Source organism: Pagrus major, chromosome 11 (assembly GCF_040436345.1).
Source record: "Pagrus major chromosome 11, Pma_NU_1.0".
NCBI lineage: Eukaryota > Metazoa > Chordata > Actinopteri > Spariformes > Sparidae > Pagrus > Pagrus major.
Window position 1 is genome coordinate 465,001 of NC_133225.1, and position 19,454 is coordinate 484,454.

At 45.1% G+C, this 19,454-nt stretch overlaps 1 protein-coding gene across 3 annotated transcripts in view; it reads left to right on the top strand.

Moving 5' to 3' along the window:
• The window catches only part of cdc14ab (cell division cycle 14Ab), a 25,821-nt gene extending 9,705 nt beyond the window's left edge, over window positions 1-16,116 (top strand). The window contains exons 4-16 of one of the 3 annotated variants that reach the window (XM_073476307.1): window positions 4,873-4,965; window positions 6,001-6,080; window positions 7,565-7,631; window positions 8,367-8,429; window positions 8,956-9,043; window positions 9,141-9,371; window positions 9,962-10,100; window positions 11,091-11,280; window positions 11,357-11,457; window positions 11,538-11,585; window positions 11,750-11,878; window positions 12,386-12,743; window positions 15,345-16,116. In XM_073476307.1, coding sequence (XP_073332408.1) covers window positions 4,873-4,965; window positions 6,001-6,080; window positions 7,565-7,631; window positions 8,367-8,429; window positions 8,956-9,043; window positions 9,141-9,371; window positions 9,962-10,100; window positions 11,091-11,280; window positions 11,357-11,457; window positions 11,538-11,585; window positions 11,750-11,878; window positions 12,386-12,743; window positions 15,345-15,374 — 1,617 coding nt within the window. In that variant the 3' untranslated portion in view covers window positions 15,375-16,116. The remainder of the gene's footprint in view (window positions 1-4,872; window positions 4,966-6,000; window positions 6,081-7,564; window positions 7,632-8,366; window positions 8,430-8,955; window positions 9,044-9,140; window positions 9,372-9,961; window positions 10,101-11,090; window positions 11,281-11,356; window positions 11,458-11,537; window positions 11,586-11,749; window positions 11,879-12,385; window positions 12,744-15,344) is intronic. The other 2 variants (XM_073476309.1, XM_073476310.1) reach the window with 2 other exon arrangements.
• Window positions 16,117-19,454: the final 3,338 nt, after the last annotated feature.

The window sequence follows — 19,454 nt, forward strand, 5'->3', positions numbered from 1 at the left end:
GAGATATTTCTGAGCTAGTTTGGACAGCAAAGGGAAATTTATTTTGTGCTGCTTCCACCATTTCAGTGGATCTTCTTTATGAACTACACCAGGCATGTAAGTGTATGTGTTGAGTTCAGTAGTCACTGCATCCCTACACTGTGCCAAAAAGGTAGTTGGTGTTGATGTTGTTAATGGAATGCATGTGCTGTTCTGGAAGAAACTGGCTAAAGTTTTCTTCTTAGCTTTAGCTGCAGGTGGTGAATTGTCCAAATCCGGACTATCCTCCATCACCATGGTGCGCTGAGGTTCAGGCTGCTGCTGGTGAATTTCCACCACCTAGAAGAAGAAGATTTTTAAAATTTATATAGCACACTTTAGAATACATAAGAATCATATCATGGCAGCAGAAGAGAAAATTATTACTTATCACCTCAGAGATCACTTGTTCCTTTATGGTCCTCGTCTCCTCTGTGCTCAGGTATTTTGCTTTGAACCTTGGATCAAGGAACATTGTGATGTTCAGCAGGTCCTGTGTAACTTCATATTTTTCATTGAGGTATCTTAGGATTTTAGCTTTCAGTGACTTGGTAAGGTCGGTGTCCTCTGGGTCTTCGGCCAGTACTGAGGTGTTCAGAATATGGAGAATGGGTTTCAGGTATGATATGCTTACATATTGCTCAGCTGACAACGCATCCGTGAAGTCCTGGAGTGGGCTGAGAGCCCTGTTTATGGATTCCAGGACATCCAGGTCTTGCCATGAGGGCAGCAGCTGTCGTGCTTTGCGGTCAGTAGAGAGAACGTTGGTCAAGGCACGTTGTTGTTCCAGGATTCTTGATATCATTTTCTGTGTGGACCCCCATCGTGTTTGGCAGTCTGTCACCATGGCATGTTCTGGAAGGTTGAGCTCCCTCTGTGCCTCCCTTAAAGCTTCTCTTTTCTTCCAGCTATGGGAAAAGTGGCCCACAAGCTTCCTGCATGTTCCAATAGCCTTGTTGGTGCGGTGAGCTTCACTTTTTACAGCATTTTCTGTGAAAGAGAAGAGTGAAAGACACCAATGAACTTTTCTTCTCCTCTTTAGGTTCAAAGTCACATGCAGTATTATCTGAAACAACTGAGTCTTATACAGTAATAAAGGTCATTGTTTTGATGTGTGTGTGTGTGTTTATGATTTTTTTTTCATGATTTTTGTCAAAATTGAAATCTAAAATAATTTGATTTTCAATGAGTGCATGGATCATTTTTACATTTACACTACAGAAGGACAGAAAGAGCAAACAGTACATAAGTAAAGGAGTGTAGAAAATAATATTTAACTTACCAATGGCAAGATGGAGTCTATGGCCAAAACAGTGGAATCTTTGCCAGTCATTAAGCTCCACAGCCTTCACGACGTTACTAGCGTTGTCTGTAGTTATGGTAACCTGACGTTCCTCACACAGCTCCCACGCTGCCAAAGCCTCCCTTAAACCCGATGCGATGTTCTCTCCCGTGTGGTCCTGGGGAAAATACGATGTTTGCAGGCACCGGCTTTTTAGCTCAAAGTCATCGTCAATAAAGTGGACGGTCAAGCTTAGATAGGGTTCCATGGTCCTGCTTGACCACAAGTCTGTTGTTGTTGAAAAAAACTTGACTGTAGCCATTTCCATTTCAACCTCACTTCGGCGTTTGTTGTAGAGCTCGGGGATGGCGGTGTGGGAGAAAAAGTTCCGCGAGGGTAGCTGATACCTCCTGTCCAGCGTGCGGATCATTTTTTGAAATCCCTCCTTATTAACTGTATAAATCGGCACCATGTCCCGTGCCAAATAGTGTGTTATGGAGTCAGTGATTTCCTTGTGTCTTTTCGAGGTATTTTCGTATGGTGTGACACTTGCAAATGTATCCGTAATTGTGCGTTGTTGTGGTCGTTTCAGGCGTTTTTCAGTTGTATCTTTCACGTTACTTTTTTGGGCTTTCATTTGAATGCATTCTTCGTATTTTTCTTTGTGGTGTTTCAAGTGTTGATATAGATTGGTCGTATTGCCGCGGGACGTAGTGACTTTAGCTTTGCATGTTTTACACAGCACATCTTGCTGTTCAGTGTCGTCGTACCTGAATCCAAAGTATCGCCATATATTAGAAGTTGCATTCTTTTTCGCCACCAACTGAGCTTGTCCCTCCTCGAGTTCCTCTTCGGCGTCCATGTCGCTGCTCTGCTCTGCTGAAGGCCAGGTAGTCACGTGACTATACCTGCAGCTGCAGCTGCACACAGTGCGGATGTGGCGTCACCGTGCTCCACACCACACGGGAGATAGTCCCGTTCATTGTAATATTTGTACTGATATGACTCTATTTTCATGTAGACTACATGTTGACATGAGAGAGAGAGAGTCCTGTTCACATGCACATTTGTTTACATTAAATCGCAAATCGCAGTCTTTTATGCGATTACATAATTGCACAGCATGACATCGCGATTGCGATTAGATTAATCGTGCAGCACTAGTGTGTACACACACACACACAGTGTATAAACTGTATAAAGTTGTTGCCCTCAGTGTTTATTTCTGTTGCCATGGCGAGGACATTCCTCTGTTTAACTGTCATTCGTCATGGCGACCGGCTGACTGGACGGGCTGGATTCACACCCTGTCATAAGCCTAGTTAATTCTTACATAATGAGCTCGTCCTGCTGACAGGTGACTGCACAGTGTACCTGTCCAGGTGGAAACACCTGAGGCACAAAGCATCATGGGACAGCTGTGTGACGGCTTTATCTGCCATCACTCAGTGATTAACAACCTGACCCTGCAGCCAACAGTCAGAGGTCAGAGGTCATATCTGATTGGTCCACACATCTGTAGGCCTGACTCACCTGAGTGATGTCACAGTTCAGAGTGCTCCACACATTCAAACCAGACCTCATTAGCTTCAGTCACTGTTGTACTGTACACACACACACTGTTACGCCCCAGGCTAGGGAACAGAGGCGCAACATAAATGAGGCAGAGAGCGACGTTTTGCAACCAGAAACTGTAATTTATTGTTAACAGCTCAAGATGATCACTGATTATGGTACAGCAGTATGGACACAGCCAAAACAAAATGTGACAGAAAACAAAGTGAAGCTTCTTTTCAGGGTGAACTAAGGCCAAAATAATAAACAAAAGAAACTATCTTCTGACCAGTCTATCCACCCTGGGAGGAAACAAAAGAACAAACACAATTACAACAACTAAAGCTAACTCCCTAAACTAACAGAACAGGAGAAAAAGGGGGATCAAAATAAATGGCAGTTACACCCTTACTGCTTCCTAACAAGAGAAATCTTAAATGTGCAAAAAGTGCTGTTTACAAGGTGATTTAACTAAGTAGTGCCGAAGCACATCAAAAGGTTAGCACAGCTCAGTAGCTAACACACACAGGCTAACAAGACCACGACCAGAAGTTGACTACACACGACTCAGTCACAGTTCAGGACAGCAGATCATGCAGGAGGAGTCACACTGCACAGTGACGGCCCTCCTGCGTCACGCCGCGCAGTGACGGCCCTCCTGCGTCACGCCGCGCAGTGACGGCCCTCCTGCGTCACGCCGCGCAGTGACGGCCCTCCTGCTGTCTGCAGAGCGCCGCTGTATGAAGCTGGACCGCTCGCTGACAGCTCGTCAGGCTCACCGGCTGCAGCTGCGGAGGACCAATGGCTGGCAGCAGGAGGTGGGACCTGTCAATCAGGCAGAGATGGTGCAGTGGAAACAGGAGCGCTCACTCGGGCTTGAAAACAGCAGATGAGGAAATAAACACCAAAGCTACAATACAAGTTACACTAACAGCTGGGGGCCGTAACACCCCCCTTCCTAAAGAGAACATCTACCCCAAAGATGTGCTCAGGACTGGGAGACACGAGAAGAGCGTCACAGACAGACACACACACACACACACACACAGACACACACACAGACACAGACAGACAGTACACACACACACACACACACACACACACACACAGAGACACACACACACACACACACACACAGAGACACACACACACACACACACAGACAGTACACACACGCACACACACACAGGCAGACAGACAGTACGCACACGCACACACACACAGACAGACAGACAGACAGTACACACACACACACACACACACACACACACAGACAGTACACAGACACACACACACACACACACAGACAGTACACAGACACACACACACACACACACACACACACACACAGACAGTACACATGCACACACACACACACAGACAGTACACACGCACACACACACAGACAGACAGTACACACACACACACACACACACACACACACACACACAGACAGACAGTACACACACACACACACACACACACAGACAGACAGTACACACACACACACACACACACAGACAGACAGTACACAGACAGACAGTCAGTACACACTTTTTACAGTGTAGTGGTGTTATGAAGGGATGACTTCACAGGAGGAATCATCACACACACCCACGACTCTTTACATGAAGGTGTGATGACTTTAAATACCTGTCACGCACACACACACGCACGCACACACACACGCACACACACACACACACACAGAGTTTAACAGTGAGTCTCTAATAATAAACTGAAGACAGGTGACAGTTTGGCAGCTCAGTGTGAGGATGTGCTGCAGCTTGTTTTCCGTCTGACTCTATTACTGTAGTTTGAGCTTTTGGTGTCAGCTCTGTTATTGATTATTAATCAGTTCATTATTCGATCTTTGAAATCTCATAAAATGGATCAAAGTGTCCAAACAGACTCAGATTAAACTCAGAGGACAGAGGGGAGGCTGCCCGCGTAAAGTGATTGATTGTTTCAGTCATTTGTGTCATTTTGTCATTCATGTGACATTTCTTCTTCTGCAGTCGTTCACTCTGACCAGGAAGAGGATCGTTCACTACACCAGCTTCGACCAGAGGAAGAGATCCAATGCTGCCGTGCTGATTGGAGGCTACGCTGTGAGTCATCATCACACCACTTCCTGTTTCAGTAGCACACAGAACTCCTATTGGTCAGAGAGTGAAGAGTTAAGCAGAGGGTAACAAACTATCAGGCAGCAGCACACCTGTTTACATCCCTAAAGTATGAATCTCACTCAAACCAGGGGCATGATTATCTTTCTTTGATTAGAGGGATAAAGAACAATAACAGTGACACAGTGGATGAATATGAACTGTTGTTGTTGTTTACATTTACTGAGTGTGTCATTAATCTGCCGCTGAAGACATTCATGTTTTATATGATGTCTTCTATAAATGTTACAGACTTTAAACCATAACCGACTGTATCTTCATCACAGCCAGCTAAATATAGGGGTGTGTGTGTGTGTGTGTGTGTGTGTGTGTGTGTGTGTGTGTGTGTGTGTGTTGAATATCTGATGCTGTTGAAACAGAAGATGATTGTGTGAAGCTCTGATGTAATCAGACGTGCTGACAGTCATCACTGAGGTTTATCATCACATTTTAATAAATGTTAATAAATACACATTAATTTTAGTGATTTGAGTTTTAATCTCAAGATATTTTGGTGATTTTTATATCGTGACACTACAGCTGTCTGCTTCTTTGTGGTGTACAGTTACCATGGTAATAGCCACTTTTTGACTCTATACATTTATTTCAGTTCATTTCATTGAGATAATTATGTTTGATGTTGAGTATAAACTTTAGAAAGAGGCCAGAGTGAAGTCTGAAGCAAAAATATTTAATAAATTGATCAGTGGTTGATCAGTTTATGGCTGAATAAAAGTTAATAAGTTTTGATGTTTGTTCTTGAGATGCTTCCATCACAACGATCACTCTGAATAAAGTTGTGCTTCTTCATCACTGCTGGAAATGTTTCATGATGTTCTCCTCATCACTCCTCACTCTGACCCACTTCACCCAGGACAGAGATGTGCTGCTAACTAGCTTAGCATAAAGACCGGAGGTCTGTTGTTGTGTGTTGGAGTCACTGTTGACTTGTGTGTGTGTGTGTGTGTGTGTGTGTGTCAGGTGATCTACCTGAAGAAGACTCCAGAAGAAGCCTACAGAGCTCTGATCTCTGGCTCCAACGCCTCCTACCTGCCCTTCAGGTGAGTGTTGAACACAGGTGTGAACATGCTGTCATCACTGCTCCTGTTCACACCGCACATTAACACATCTGCTCCCTCCATGCTGTTGTTGTCTGCTGTTAGACTAAAGACATGAAACTCTGAGGACTCTTTGGTCCTCTATGAAGGGACAGATGGACTCAGCTGATGAGTCGGGTGGTGGAGGGACGGGGACATCGTATGGTACCGACATGGTTAATTACTGGTGGATGAGGAGTCAAATTAATTAAACAGAAATGGCTGCAGATCATCTTCAGCTGTAGTCCTCCATCACCTCCATGTGAAGAGCTTTATGAACAAACCAACATATGGACCTGTATGTGAATGTGACCTGATGCTTCAGTTCTGGGTCTGTGTAGAATCCAGATCTGGCATGTTCTGCTGGTTCTACACTGATCTGAGCCTCGTCTTTAACCCTAATATGTTCACTATGATCCTCCACCAACAGTTCAGCAAACTGAGGAGAGACAGTGAGGACACAGAGAGCAGAAACATGAGAACATGAGAACATTAGAGCTTCAGGTAGAACTTCAACATTCTGTTTGCTTGTTGTGTTGCTCGTCTGAAACGGTCAGTTTGACTGTCGACAGCAGCTGAAAACAGAAGAATACAAGTGTGTGTGTGTGTGTGTGTGTGTGTGGGTCTGTGTGTGTGTGTGTGTGTGGGTCTGTGTGTGTGTGTGTCTGTCTGTCTGTCTCTGTGTGTCTGTGTGTGTGTGTCTCTCTGTTTGTGTGTGTGTCTGTGAGTGTGTCTCTCTGTCTGTCTGTCTGTCTGTCTGTGTGTGTGTGTGTGTGTGTGTGTGTGTGTGTGTGTCTGTCTGTCTGTGTCTCTGTGTGTGTGTGTGTGTGTGTGTGTGTGTGTGTGTGGAGGATAAAGGCCTTGTTGTTGTCTCTGGTTATGTAACAGCAGTGAATGGAGGAGCTCTCTGCAGGCTGCTGATGGATTAAACATGAGTAGGCCCCGCCCACTTAGTGACACACAGCCATGAGGCGTTCACTGACACTCTGACCGTCTGAATATCTGACAGTTTGATCGTCTGTCTACTGTCAGACAACCGTAGAGTCTGAAGTCTGATAACGAGTCTGTTCTGTTTTAATAGAGGTTATACTGAACAGGTGTGTGTTCACAGGTGTGTGTTCACAGGTGTGTTCAGGTTTTATGTGTTTTATGTCCAAACTTTATTTACCTGCACCCTGCTCTCTGCTGGATTAGAGGACCAGTCTGTAGCTGGGACAGCAGAGTTCTTACTGGTGTCCTCAGCTGATGATTGTACTTCAACACACCTGAACCTGTCAGCTGCAGGTGTGTGTGTGTGTGTGTGTGTGTGTGTGTGCGCGCGCGCTCTCTCAGACGGAAGCATTTAGATGATCAATAACGATCAGTTATCCCTCAGTGTGACAGGTTCAGCTGCAGATCAATACAGTTGATCAGGTGTGTATTGATCAGTTCTCTCTGCGTCTCTACAGGGACGCGTCCTTTGGGAATTGCACCTTCAACCTCACAGTGCTCGACTGTCTGCAGGGCATCAGGAAGGTGAGTCTCATCCCTCTTCTGAATGGCTCTGTGGCTGCTGACCTCACCTGGATGATGTCACACTCGGGTGGGAGGGGCTAAACGAACAGATTGGAGGCACGTGTTCAGGCTGCAGCTGATGATTATTGTGATCCATCTGAAACTGTTTGTTCTCTAAACTGTCGATTAGTGTTTCGTCCTCAAAGATCCTCAGTTTACTGTCACAGAGGAAACCAGGAAATATTCACATTTAACAAGCTGACATCACAGAACGCTTTCAAAATAATTGATCAATTATCAAAGTAGGTGGTGATTTAATAGATTCATTGTTCCAGCGCTAATTTAACTATGTTTTTACAAAGTGATACAGCAAACTGAATGCTGATTGGTCGATACAGTGAAGATGAAACACAAACAACTGTTAAAAAAGATTAAAATACAACGACATCTGGTGACCACAGCGCCGCCCTCAGGCTGATGTCTTCTGTGGCTCAAACTGAAGACAGTCAGCAATGTCAGACTGGCTGCACGGAGACGTTACCCGCCTGCACATGTAAACAGTGACAGCTGCTGGTTGGCGGACATGTTTGTTGTGGTAGCTCACCTGGTGTATAACAGGTGTGCACACCGTGTACTGAGACTGAGTTACTGCAGCAGCGTGGGTTTGATTCCAGCCCCTCCCCCTCATGTCTCTCTTCAGCTCTTCCTGTCACAAAAAGACAAAATATATATAACAGTGTTTGTTTTGTGTTTCAGGCTCTGCAGCACGGCTTCTTTGACTTTGAGACATTTGATGTGGACGAGTACGAACACTACGAGGTACAAACAGCAGCAGCCAGTGAGCCTCCTGAACTCTGCAGAGCTGAACACACATTAATTATTTAGGCAGAAGAAGAAAAAGCTTTTGATGTGTCAGAAGGTCATTCAGGAGGTTTTATTAGAACATGTGACGACAGAACAAACAGAACAATCACACAAGTTCACCAGACTCAGTGCAAATTTACATTAAATGAGTTCAAATAAACTAAAGAAAAAATAATAATAATGTATAATAAAATAAAATCCTGAATCAAAAGATCAACTAAGAAGCACATGTTACATTTCACTGTTGCAAATATAATAAATGATGAAAATGTTTGAGACTGATTATTGTACAGTTGGAAGGAGAGAGGAGGTGTTCATGACACGTTGATGTTGACAGAGTGAGAATGCAGCGCCCCCCTCAGGATGATCATTGTGTTACAGTGATCATCAGACTGACCTGAGAGCTGCTGATGCTTCGGTCAGCTGATCACCTTCTGCAGATTGTTTTTGATTCAACCTGTTTGTGTGTTTGTGTTTGTAGCGGGTGGAGAATGGAGACCTGAACTGGATCGTCCCGGGGAAGTTTCTGGCCTTCAGCGGTCCTCATCCTAAAACTAAAATAGAGAACGGTGGGTCAGCTGTTTGTTTAATCAGGACAGCGTTCGTCCTGCACCGTCTGTGTGTTGGGTTGTTTCTGAACACTTGTGGTTGCTCCGCCCCCTGCAGGTTACCCTCTCCATGCCCCCGAGGCGTACTTCCCCTACTTCAGGAAACACAACGTGACCACGGTCATCCGTCTGAACAAGAAGATCTACGACTCCAAACGCTTCACCGACGCTGGCTTCGACCACTATGACCTCTTCTTCTTGGATGGCAGCACGCCCAGTGACATCATCATACGCCGCTTTCTGCACATCAGTGAGAGCACGGACGGAGCAGTGGCTGTCCACTGCAAGGGTGAGGACTTCCTGTCCTGTCTGTCCTCTGTCTGTCCCCTCAGCTCTGGTCCAAGTCCTGTCCTCGGCAGAGCTGTGACATCACTCTGTGAGCTGAGTGTGTCCAGCAGGGGGCAGCCTGCAGCAGTAACAGTGTGACACATTCAGGAGCTGAGAGGAGAATCTGATTTTATTGTGATGGTTTCTGTCTGAAGAATATTAAAGAAGGAATATATTCCTCAAAATCTTTGATTAGAGGATATTTAAAGGATAATAATAACAATAATAATAATAATAACTTTGCTTCTTCCATCATCAGCTGTAGAAAAACATTGATGTGTCTAATTCAGAATATTATTAATTAAGACTTAAAAACAAGTTTAAAGACTTGTGGATGTCGTCTGCTGAGGTTTATGATCTGCTGCTTTCATCTGTTCTGACAGACTCGTCTCCTGGCGGTGTGAACTGAGTCAGTCAGCTGTTTAATAAGTGTAACTGTTTAAAAAGCTGCTGTTCAACCTAATGTTGGAGTCCAAGTGTTCTTTGAATCTGTTTGTGTGTTAACCCTGCTGCAGTCACGTTCACTAACCTGTCTGTCTGTCCGTCTGTCAGCTGGTCTGGGCAGGACGGGCACTCTGATTGGCTGTTACCTGATGAAACACTACCGCTTCACAGCAGGTGAGGCCATTGCCTGGATCAGGATCTGCAGACCGGGCTCTGTGATTGGACCACAGCAGAACTTCCTGGAAGAGTGAGTCAGAATATTTCCCTCAGTTTGACTCCAGAGCTGTTTTATTCTTTTGTTGTCAAAGTCTGAGAAAAGAAACGAATCCTTCAGCAGATGATTTTTATTATTAATTAATAAATAAACTCTAAGGTGCTGGTTCAGATCAGAGTCGGATCTTTAATGTTCACATCATGATGTCATGTTTATCCATCAGTCTGTTTGTGTCTGTTAAATGTTTTCAATGAGATTCAGTTAACAGAACAAGTGATGATGAATCACTTCACTGTTCATCATCATCAACACTAACGAGACCTGCTGACTAATGAGCGCGCACGCACACACACACACACACACACACACACACACACACACACACACACCTGGTCCTGTCAGCCGACTCTCATCAGGTTGTTTAGAGAGAAGTTCATGTTTTAGAAGAGATAAGTGGAGAAGATAACAGGAGTGTGTGTGTGTGTGTGTGTGTGTGTGTGTGTGTGAGAGAGAGAGTGAGAGTGAGAGATGTAGTGCAGACCTGCTGGTTATCTGTATCTCTGTCAGTTTCCAGTCTGTGTGTTTGTGTTGGCCTCCAGGACTCAGACCAGGACCAGGACTGGAGGCTGAACTGGGTCACTCAGAGACAGTTAGCCTGTCTGTCTGTGGACTTTGTTATTAATTAGATTAACGGACTCTAACGAGACTCTTTACATGTAGGGATTCATTGTCAGCTGGATCTGAGTCGACTGTCGTCAAACACTCCCGATATACTGAAATATAGTAACTGTAACTGAACTTCCTGGATGTACCTGAAGCAGCTCAGAAACTGTCTTTAGTACAGTGCGTATCAGTGAGTAATCTGATTACTGACCTGCAGTTGTGACTGAGCTGACTCACTCCTCTGATTAGGACCTGATCTAGCACAGACTGGATCAAGAGACAGGGTCCAGTATTCTGGACTACATGCTGAGACCAGATTAATCGACTCGGAGAACATCAAACTTTTGTCTGTGTTCACAGAAAGCAGTCAGCCATGTGGTTGCTAGGCGATAGCCAGCGTTCCCAGAAGAACAAGATGGAGGAGAGGGCGGTGTCCCACCTCATCACCAGCATGGATGACCTCACCTTAAACTCCGCCCACAACTCTACAAACTCCGCCCACAACAACAGCAATATGTTCAGCTCCCCGAGCAGCGACCACCTGACGGAGGTGAGTCTTCATCTTCAGTCCCTCTGAACCCGTCCTCACGTCTGTGGTCTCATGGTGCGTTTGTTTTATCCTCCAGAGTGAGCCGGTGGACAGCGGACCGGGCCTGACTCAGGGAGACAAACTGAGAGCCTTAAAGAGCCGACGGCCCCCCCGACCCGCCACCACCGGAGCTCTCAGGTACCAGATCCAGGACCAGAATCAGTCAGTTCAGGAGCTGTAGGTTTGTATCCACACTGACGGCCATGTTTGTGTTTCAGAGTGGAGGAGATGAAGGTTCACAGCAGGTCGTCCTCACAGCCGCTCAGGTAACTGAACACCTGAGTGACATCATGAGCGCTCAGAGGAAGACCGAGTTTAAACGTTTACACACAAGATGATTAAAGAAATGATTCATGATGATGATGCACTTATCAGTTAATGATAAGCACTAATCAATACATGTATTGATCTGGTTTGTGTCACTGTTCAGATTGTCGATGGGTGTCGGTCAGGGCCCCTCCTCCCCCCTCAAGACCTCCAAGTTCCCAGCATCCTCTGCTTCTGCTGCAGCCAAGAGGATCGGAAGAAGTCCATCGTCATCGGCCTCCAACATGAGGAGGTCAGTGTCACCGCCCACTTCCTGTCTGACTCAACACACTTCCTGTCTGATTTAAACCTGGATTAAGTCAGGTTTAAGCCTGGTTAAACGGGTCTGACTCAGGTTGAAGCCTGGTTTAACCAGTCTGACTCAGGTTTAAGCCTGGTTTAACCGGTCTGACTCAGGTTTAAGCCTGGTTAAACTGGTCTGACTCAGGTTTAAGCCTGGTTAAACCGGTCTGACTCAGGTTTAAGCCTGGTTTAACCGGTCTGACTCAGGTTTAAGCCTGGTTAAACTGGTCTGACTCAGGTTTAAGCCTGGTTAAACCGGTCTGACTCAGGTTTAAGCCTGGTTTAACCGGTCTGACTCAGGTTTAAGCCTGGTTAAACCGGTCTGACTCAGGTTTAAGCCTGGTTAAACCGGTCTGACTCAGGTTTAAGCCTGGTTAAACCGGTTTGACTCAGGTTGAAGCCTGGTTCAACTGGTTTGACTCAGGTTGAAGCCTGGTTTATTGTGATTTATCCTCAGCTCGCGTTTGGCCAGCTCTCTCAGTGATCTGTACGCTGCAGACGTGGAGGAGGACAAAAACTCTCCCTACTCCTTTCTTCCTCCCCCCTCCTCCTCCTCTTCTGTATCTCTCAGCCCCTCCCCCTCCGCTCTGGGCCCGCTCTCTCTCAGTCGTTATGGTAATGGCGCCCGCGGCATGCAGCACGAGGTGAACAACAACAGCGGTGTGTACGGGGGCTCAGCAGCGCCCCCTGCAGGGAAAAGCTCAAGCTTCATCAGCAGCAGGCTGGGGCCCCAGGACTTCAACCCGTACAGGGGCCCCGGGCCCTACAGCGCTCTGAAGGGCCCGTCAGGACGCTACCTGAGCCGCTCCATACCTGTAAGTCCTCTGACACAGCAGCAGCTCAGCCCCGCCTCTCTCTGCTGATTTGTTCCCTCTGCTCTGACATCATTAACACCTGTTACCTCATCTGTGGTTCACTGTCTGTCACACTAACATTAAAGTATTATGTCCAGGTCCTCCTGCTCCTCCTCCTGCTCCTCCTCCTCCTGTCTGATCTGTCACATCACCAGTGACTCATGGATCAGAACGTTGCACTGATTTCTGAATGTTTAAAGATTTAATATTAGTAATATTTATTAATCTTCTGCTTCGTGTCTCTGTGATTCATTAAAATATTAACATATTAATATACTAACATGAGCTGATGATCTGCTGGTTTCTGTCACTAACATGAAGCTGCTGCTGAGCGTTAAACCACCAATGAGGACAGAAAAGATCGAACATCACTGAAGAGTTAAATAGACGACCAGCAGTCGTTAACATGTCGGTATTAGACTAGTCTAATAATATTAGACTAGTTGTTGCACATTTATGATAATAATTTAATTTTGCGCCGCCTGTTAACTTCATTGATTTATTTCATGAGTCTCGTTGTTCAGATTAGTAAAAAAAAAAAAACACTCACCATGAAAGATGTAAAAACTCCAGAGCTGCTGTAAATCACCTCCGTCTGCCGTGTTCACCGGGAGGCTGCTGAGCCAGTTCTGGTGCTGCTCCTTCAGGTTCCGACCCACCCTGCGTCTGAAAACCTCCTCAGACTAAAGCTGCTGTTCTATCACTATTAACCCCAACACTCCCGCGGTTAGCTGCATGGCTCACTGAGCTAACTAGCAGCTACAGTTAGCAGCAGTTAGCAACGTCTGTGTTACAACCGTCCTCCTGATACTTTGATCAACCAGAACAACGAGACTCAGAACCTGAATGTAGTGTGACGTCATCAGAACCAGAAACCGAACTGAACCTCCATGTTCTCCTCTCATGTTCTCTCATGTTCTCCTCACATGTTCTCCTCACGTGTTCTCCTCACATGTTCTCCTGACGTGTTCTCCTCTCATGTTCTCCTCACGTGTTCTCCTCTCATGTTCTCTTCTCATGTTCTCCTCACGTGTTCTCCTCACATGTTCTCCTGACGTGTTCTCCTCTCATGTTCTCCTCACGTGTTCTCCTCTTATGTTCTCTCATATTCTCTTTTCATGTTCTCCTCATGTGTTCTCCCCATGTTCTCCTTTCATGTTCTCCTCTCATGTTCTCTTCTCATGTTCTCCTCTCATGTTCTCTTCTCATGTTCTCCTCTCATGTTCTCTTCTCATGTTCTCCTCTCATGTTCTCTTCTTGTGTTCTCCTCACATGTTCTCTTCTTGTGTTCTCCTCACATGTTCTCTTCTTGTGTTCTCCTCACATGTTCTCCTCTTATGTTCTCTCATATTCTCTTTTCATGTTCTCCTCACGTGTTCTCCTCTCATGTTCTCCTCTCATGTTCTCCTCACATGTTCTCCTCGTGTTCTCCTCACGTGTTCTCCTCACGTGTTCTCCTCTCGTGTTCTCCTCACGTGTTCTCCTCTCATGTACTCCTCACATATTCTCCTCATGTTCTCCTCACGTGTTCTCCTCATGTGTTCTCCTCACATGTTCTCCTCTCATGTTCTCCTCACATGTTCTCTTCTTGTGTTCTCCTCACATGTTCTCCTCTTATGTTCTCTCATATTCTCTTTTCATGTTCTCCTCACGTGTTCTCCTCACGTGTTCTCCTCTCATGTTCTCCTCTCATGTTCTCCTCACGTGTTCTCCTCTCGTGTTCTCCTCTCGTGTTCTCCTCATGTGTTCTCCTCACGTGTTCTCCTCACGTGTTCTCCTCTCGTGTTCTCCTCATGTTCTCCTCTCATGTTCTCCTCTCGTTTTCTCCTCACGTGTTCTCCTCTCATGTTCTCCTCACGTGTTCTCCTCACGTGTTCTCCTCACATATTCTCCTCTCGTGTTCTCCTCACGTGTTCTCCTCACGTGTTCTCCTCTCGTGTTCTCCTCACGTGTTCTCCTCACGTGTTCTCCCCTCATGTTCTCCTCATGTTCTCCTCACGTGTTCTCACGTGTTCTCCTCACGTGTTCTCTCCACGTGTTCTCCTCACGTGTTCTCCTCACGTGTTCTCACGTGTTCTCCTCACGTGTTCTCCTCACGTGTTCTCCTCACGTGTTCTCACGTGTTCTCCTCACGTGTTCTCTCCACGTGTTCTCCTCACGTGTTCTCCTCACGTGTTCTCACGTGTTCTCCTCACGTGTTCTCTCCACGTGTTCTCCTCACGTGTTCTCCTCACGTGTTCTCACGTGTTCTCCTCACGTGTTCTCCTCACGTGTTCTCCTCACGTGTTCTCTCCACGTGTTCTCCTCACGTGTTCTCCTCACGTGTTCTCCTCTCATGTTCTCCTCACGTGTTCTCCTCACGTGTTCTCCTCACGTGTTCTCCTCACATGTTCTCCTCACGTGTTCTCCTCACGTGTTCTCCTCACGTGTTCTCCTCTCGTGTTCTCCTTACGTGTTCTCCTCATGTTCTCCTCACGTGTTCTCCTCTCATGTCTGGATCTCATCAGAACCTTCAGAACCACCCACATGTGACTTCTTCTGTGGTGTCTGTTTGTCTTCCAGTCTCTTCAGTCTGAGTACGTCCAGTACTAGAGCTACAGACCTGACCTGAGGACACATTACCCACAATCCCCTGTGTGGGCGGCTCAAAGGGAACGCTGGTGAAGCGGCTGTGTGTTCATACTTTATGTAAATGAGCTGATGTAAATATGATGTCATTACTCGCGTGTGATTGGCTGAAACAGATTTATTTAGATAAGAAGACTCATTTTATATTTGTTTTTTATAAGCTGAAGGATCAGCTGACAGCAGCTCTGTTGTCATGGTTACAGTATTGACTTCCTGTTACTGATCAGTTAAGTGTTGATGTTATTGATCAGAAATCAGATTCACTTTGATCAGCAGCAATAATAATGAAGAAGGGACAAACTCAGGGTGTGTGTGTGTGTGTGTGCGTGTGCGTGTGTGCGTGTGTGAGAGAGAGAGGGGCGGAGCCAGCAGCAGTTAACGCCCACTCAGCCTTAAGGACGCGTCTTATTGGTCAGCCTGGAGTCTCAGAGACGACCTGAAATTAAAAGCGATCAGCTGATGAATCCGTCAGTTTAAAGTTGTTTTAATGTTTTTTAGCTTCACATGATCGTCAATATTTAAACTTAACGATTATTACAAACAGTTGTTAATCTTCTTTATCTGAGGCACCACGAAGTGTAACTCAATGTTTATCATCCTCCTCACAGATTAATATTATTGGTTATTGATCAGAACAAACATCAGTTTGATTCTTTAAGTATGACTCAACGTCTCCACTGAAAACAGAATAAATCAATGAAATGTATTGATTATTTGAGTGTTTCTCTTGGTGTCACGCTGTAGACGGACGAGCCCCATTACTTTTAACACAGCTGATGATGTGTTTACTGACCAGAGAAGTGTAGTAAAAATGACAACTGTGTGTCCAAACATTTTGTGTTCTGTGAGACGAGAAGATAAATATAAGACGTTTGACACGATGACACTGAAATGAAGCAGATATAATTTAAAATGGCTTCTCCTTTAATTTACACGTTAATATTAATTATTTTAATTATGAATGTTTTTAACTGATCAAAACACTTAATCGATCTCATCATTACAGGTCTCACTAGTAATTAAGGTTTGAATCAAAGTTTCACCCTGAAGTTAAAATGAATGAATGAATTATTATATATGATGAGTTTTTAATGTTTAACCTGCAGTTTACTCTAAATACATCAAACAACATCAAAGCATTCCTGATTTTTCTTTTACTTTGCATTCATTCAACTCTGGAGATAATCCATTAATATTATTGTCCATTGATTAAAGTAATAACATGTTATTGAACAGAGCTGAAGTCAGTCAGTTTTAATGTCAGTTCAGGAACATTAAGATTCAAAAAGATTCAAAAGTTAAAATGATTTTTTCACGTAATTTTCCTTTAGGAGAAAATGTTGGACTGCTCCTTTAAATGTAAAGTTTGATCATGTGACACCTGCTGATCCATAAACTGAATATCTGACAGCTGATTGGCTGTCTGGAGAACAGCTGATCTTCACCTTCAGGTGACTCACCTGCTGACTGTTCTTAAGCTGCTCTGATTGGCCGAAACGAGATGAAGGTGGATGTTAATGTGTTTATGTTTAGATGAAGGTGATGATGAAGATGAGTCTTCTACCTCTGACGACGTCGTCATGACGACCTTTGTTCGTCTGTAAGAAATTAAACTGGTTCCTACGTCACAGATGTGTTCTGTACGTGTCAGACGTGTTCTGTACGTGTCAGACGTGTTCTGTACGTGTCAGACGTGTTCTGTACGTGTCAGATGTGTTCTGTACGTGTCAGATGTGTTCTGTACGTGTCACAGACGTGTTCTGTACGTGTCAGACGTGTTCTGTACGTGTCAGACGTGTTCTGTACGTGTCACAGACGTGTTCTGTACGTGTCAGATGTGTTCTGTACGTGTCAGACGTGTTCTGTACGTGTCACAGACGTGTTCTGTACGTGTCAGACGTGTTCTGTACGTGTCAGACGTGTTCTGTACGTGTCACAGACGTGTTCTGTACGTGTCAGATGTGTTCTGTACGTGTCAGACGTGTTCTGTACGTGTCACAGACGTGTTCTGTATGTGTCAGATGTGTTCTGTACGTGTCAGACGTGTTCTGTACGTGTCACAGACGTGTTCTGTACGTGTCACAGACGTGTTCTGTACGTGTCAGACGTGTTCTGTACGTGTCACAGACGTGTTCTGTATGTGTCAGATGTGTTCTGTACGTGTCACAGACGTGTTCTGTACGTGTCAGACGTGTTCTGTACGTGTCAGACGTGTTCTGTACGTGTCAGACGTGTTCTGTATGTGTCACAGACGTGTTCTGTACGTGTCAGACGTGTTCTGTACGTGTCACAGACGTGTTCTGTACGTGTCAGACGTGTTCTGTACGTGTCAGACGTGTTCTGTACGTGTCAGACGTGTTCTGTACGTGTCACAGACGTGTTCTGTACGTGTCAGACGTGTTCTGTACGTGTCAGACGTGTTCTGTACGTGTCAGACGTGTTCTGTACGTGTCAGACGTGTTCTGTACGTGTCACAGACGTGTTCTGTACGTGTCAGACGTGTTCTGTATGTGTCACAGACGTGTTCTGTACAGACTCGTGGGCCTTTAACACATTCAGGAGAAAACAGCACAAACCTTTTCAAAATAACAGCTGAGTCACTGACGTGCCTTAACCTTGAGTATACAGCAGAGGGCTTTTATTTTGAAATGCTGAGGATGTTGAATGAGGAAGTGTAGCTGTCGCTCTGCTCCTGATGTTCTGATTCTGTATTTCCTGTTGAAGTATTTCATGAAGAGAAGTTAGAAAATAACAGTTTCTGTCAGAGCAATAACAGAAAATAAAATAATTTTTCTTCATCATATTTGTTGTCGGTCTGTTTTTGTCTGTGGAGCAACACGTACATTTACTTGAGTACTGTAACTTAGTAAAACTGTGAGGTACTTGTACTGTACTTGAGGACTTCCATCTGATGTCCCTCAGACGTCTACTTCACCACATTCCTCTGACAGCTGGAGTCACTTCACAAACATTCAACATCGTGTGTTGGGACTGTAACTGAAGAAAAGTATCCGAGTACTCTCTCCATCACTGTTTACATTACTCTGTGTTCCCCTCGGAGCAGAAACGTCTCCAAGAGACATCTTTTCATTGTCTGTCAGCGACATTGAAGAGACGTTCAGTGGAGCCAGAATGAAGGTTTTCTGATGTCTTCTCAGCGTTCCCTGTTGATGTCCGAGTTTCGTCCTGACAGCGTTCAACATTAAAGTCTTTACGGTGTAGTTTGAGACGTCTAAAGAACCTCTTGTGGTTCAACATTAAAGTTTTTGTGACGGCCAAATTTTACTCCGTGCAGTAAAACTGCAGCAAGTATTCAAACCCTGATACTTGACCTCAGCAGCTGCATGAGGCGTGTTCTTTACCAGGAGAGCTACTCATCAGCTTTATTAAACACCAGGTTTATATAATTACTGGTATCAGATATTCTGTCAGTTTGTAAACTGATTTTATTCTGTTCTGTACTTGTGACATCTACTGCATGTCTGTCCGTCCTGGGAGAGGATCCTCACTTAGTGGAGGGTCTGAGGACAGAGGACGTCATTCACTGTACAGATCAGTGAGGCAATGTGAGCTGATTTTGGGCTGTATAAATAAAATGGATTTGATTTGATGTTTGGTCATCCAACCTTCATCAGGTAGACTAATGTTTCAGGGTTGGATCACCAGAACGTGGTGTTTAATAAAGCTGATGAGTAGCTCTCCTGGTGAAGAACACGCCTCGTGCAGTTTGAATCCTCGCTGTAGTTTCACTGCACAGAATAAAATGTTGAAGCACCAGAAGTTCTTTAGAAGTCCAAAATGACACTTTAAGACTTCAGTGTTGAACCCTGTCAGGACGTCAACAGTGAACATTGAGAAGTCGCCTAAAAAACTTAAATTGTGGTTCCACTGGACGTCTTTTGGATGTTTCTGCTCAGTGGGTCTCAGCTCTGTCACTTCCTGCCTCGTCCTCTGACAGTAACAGAATGTAGGACAGGTGTCTCCACCAGGTGAGTTCACAGGACAGTCAGCCTGAAAATAGAAACGTCCACAGAGACGTTGATC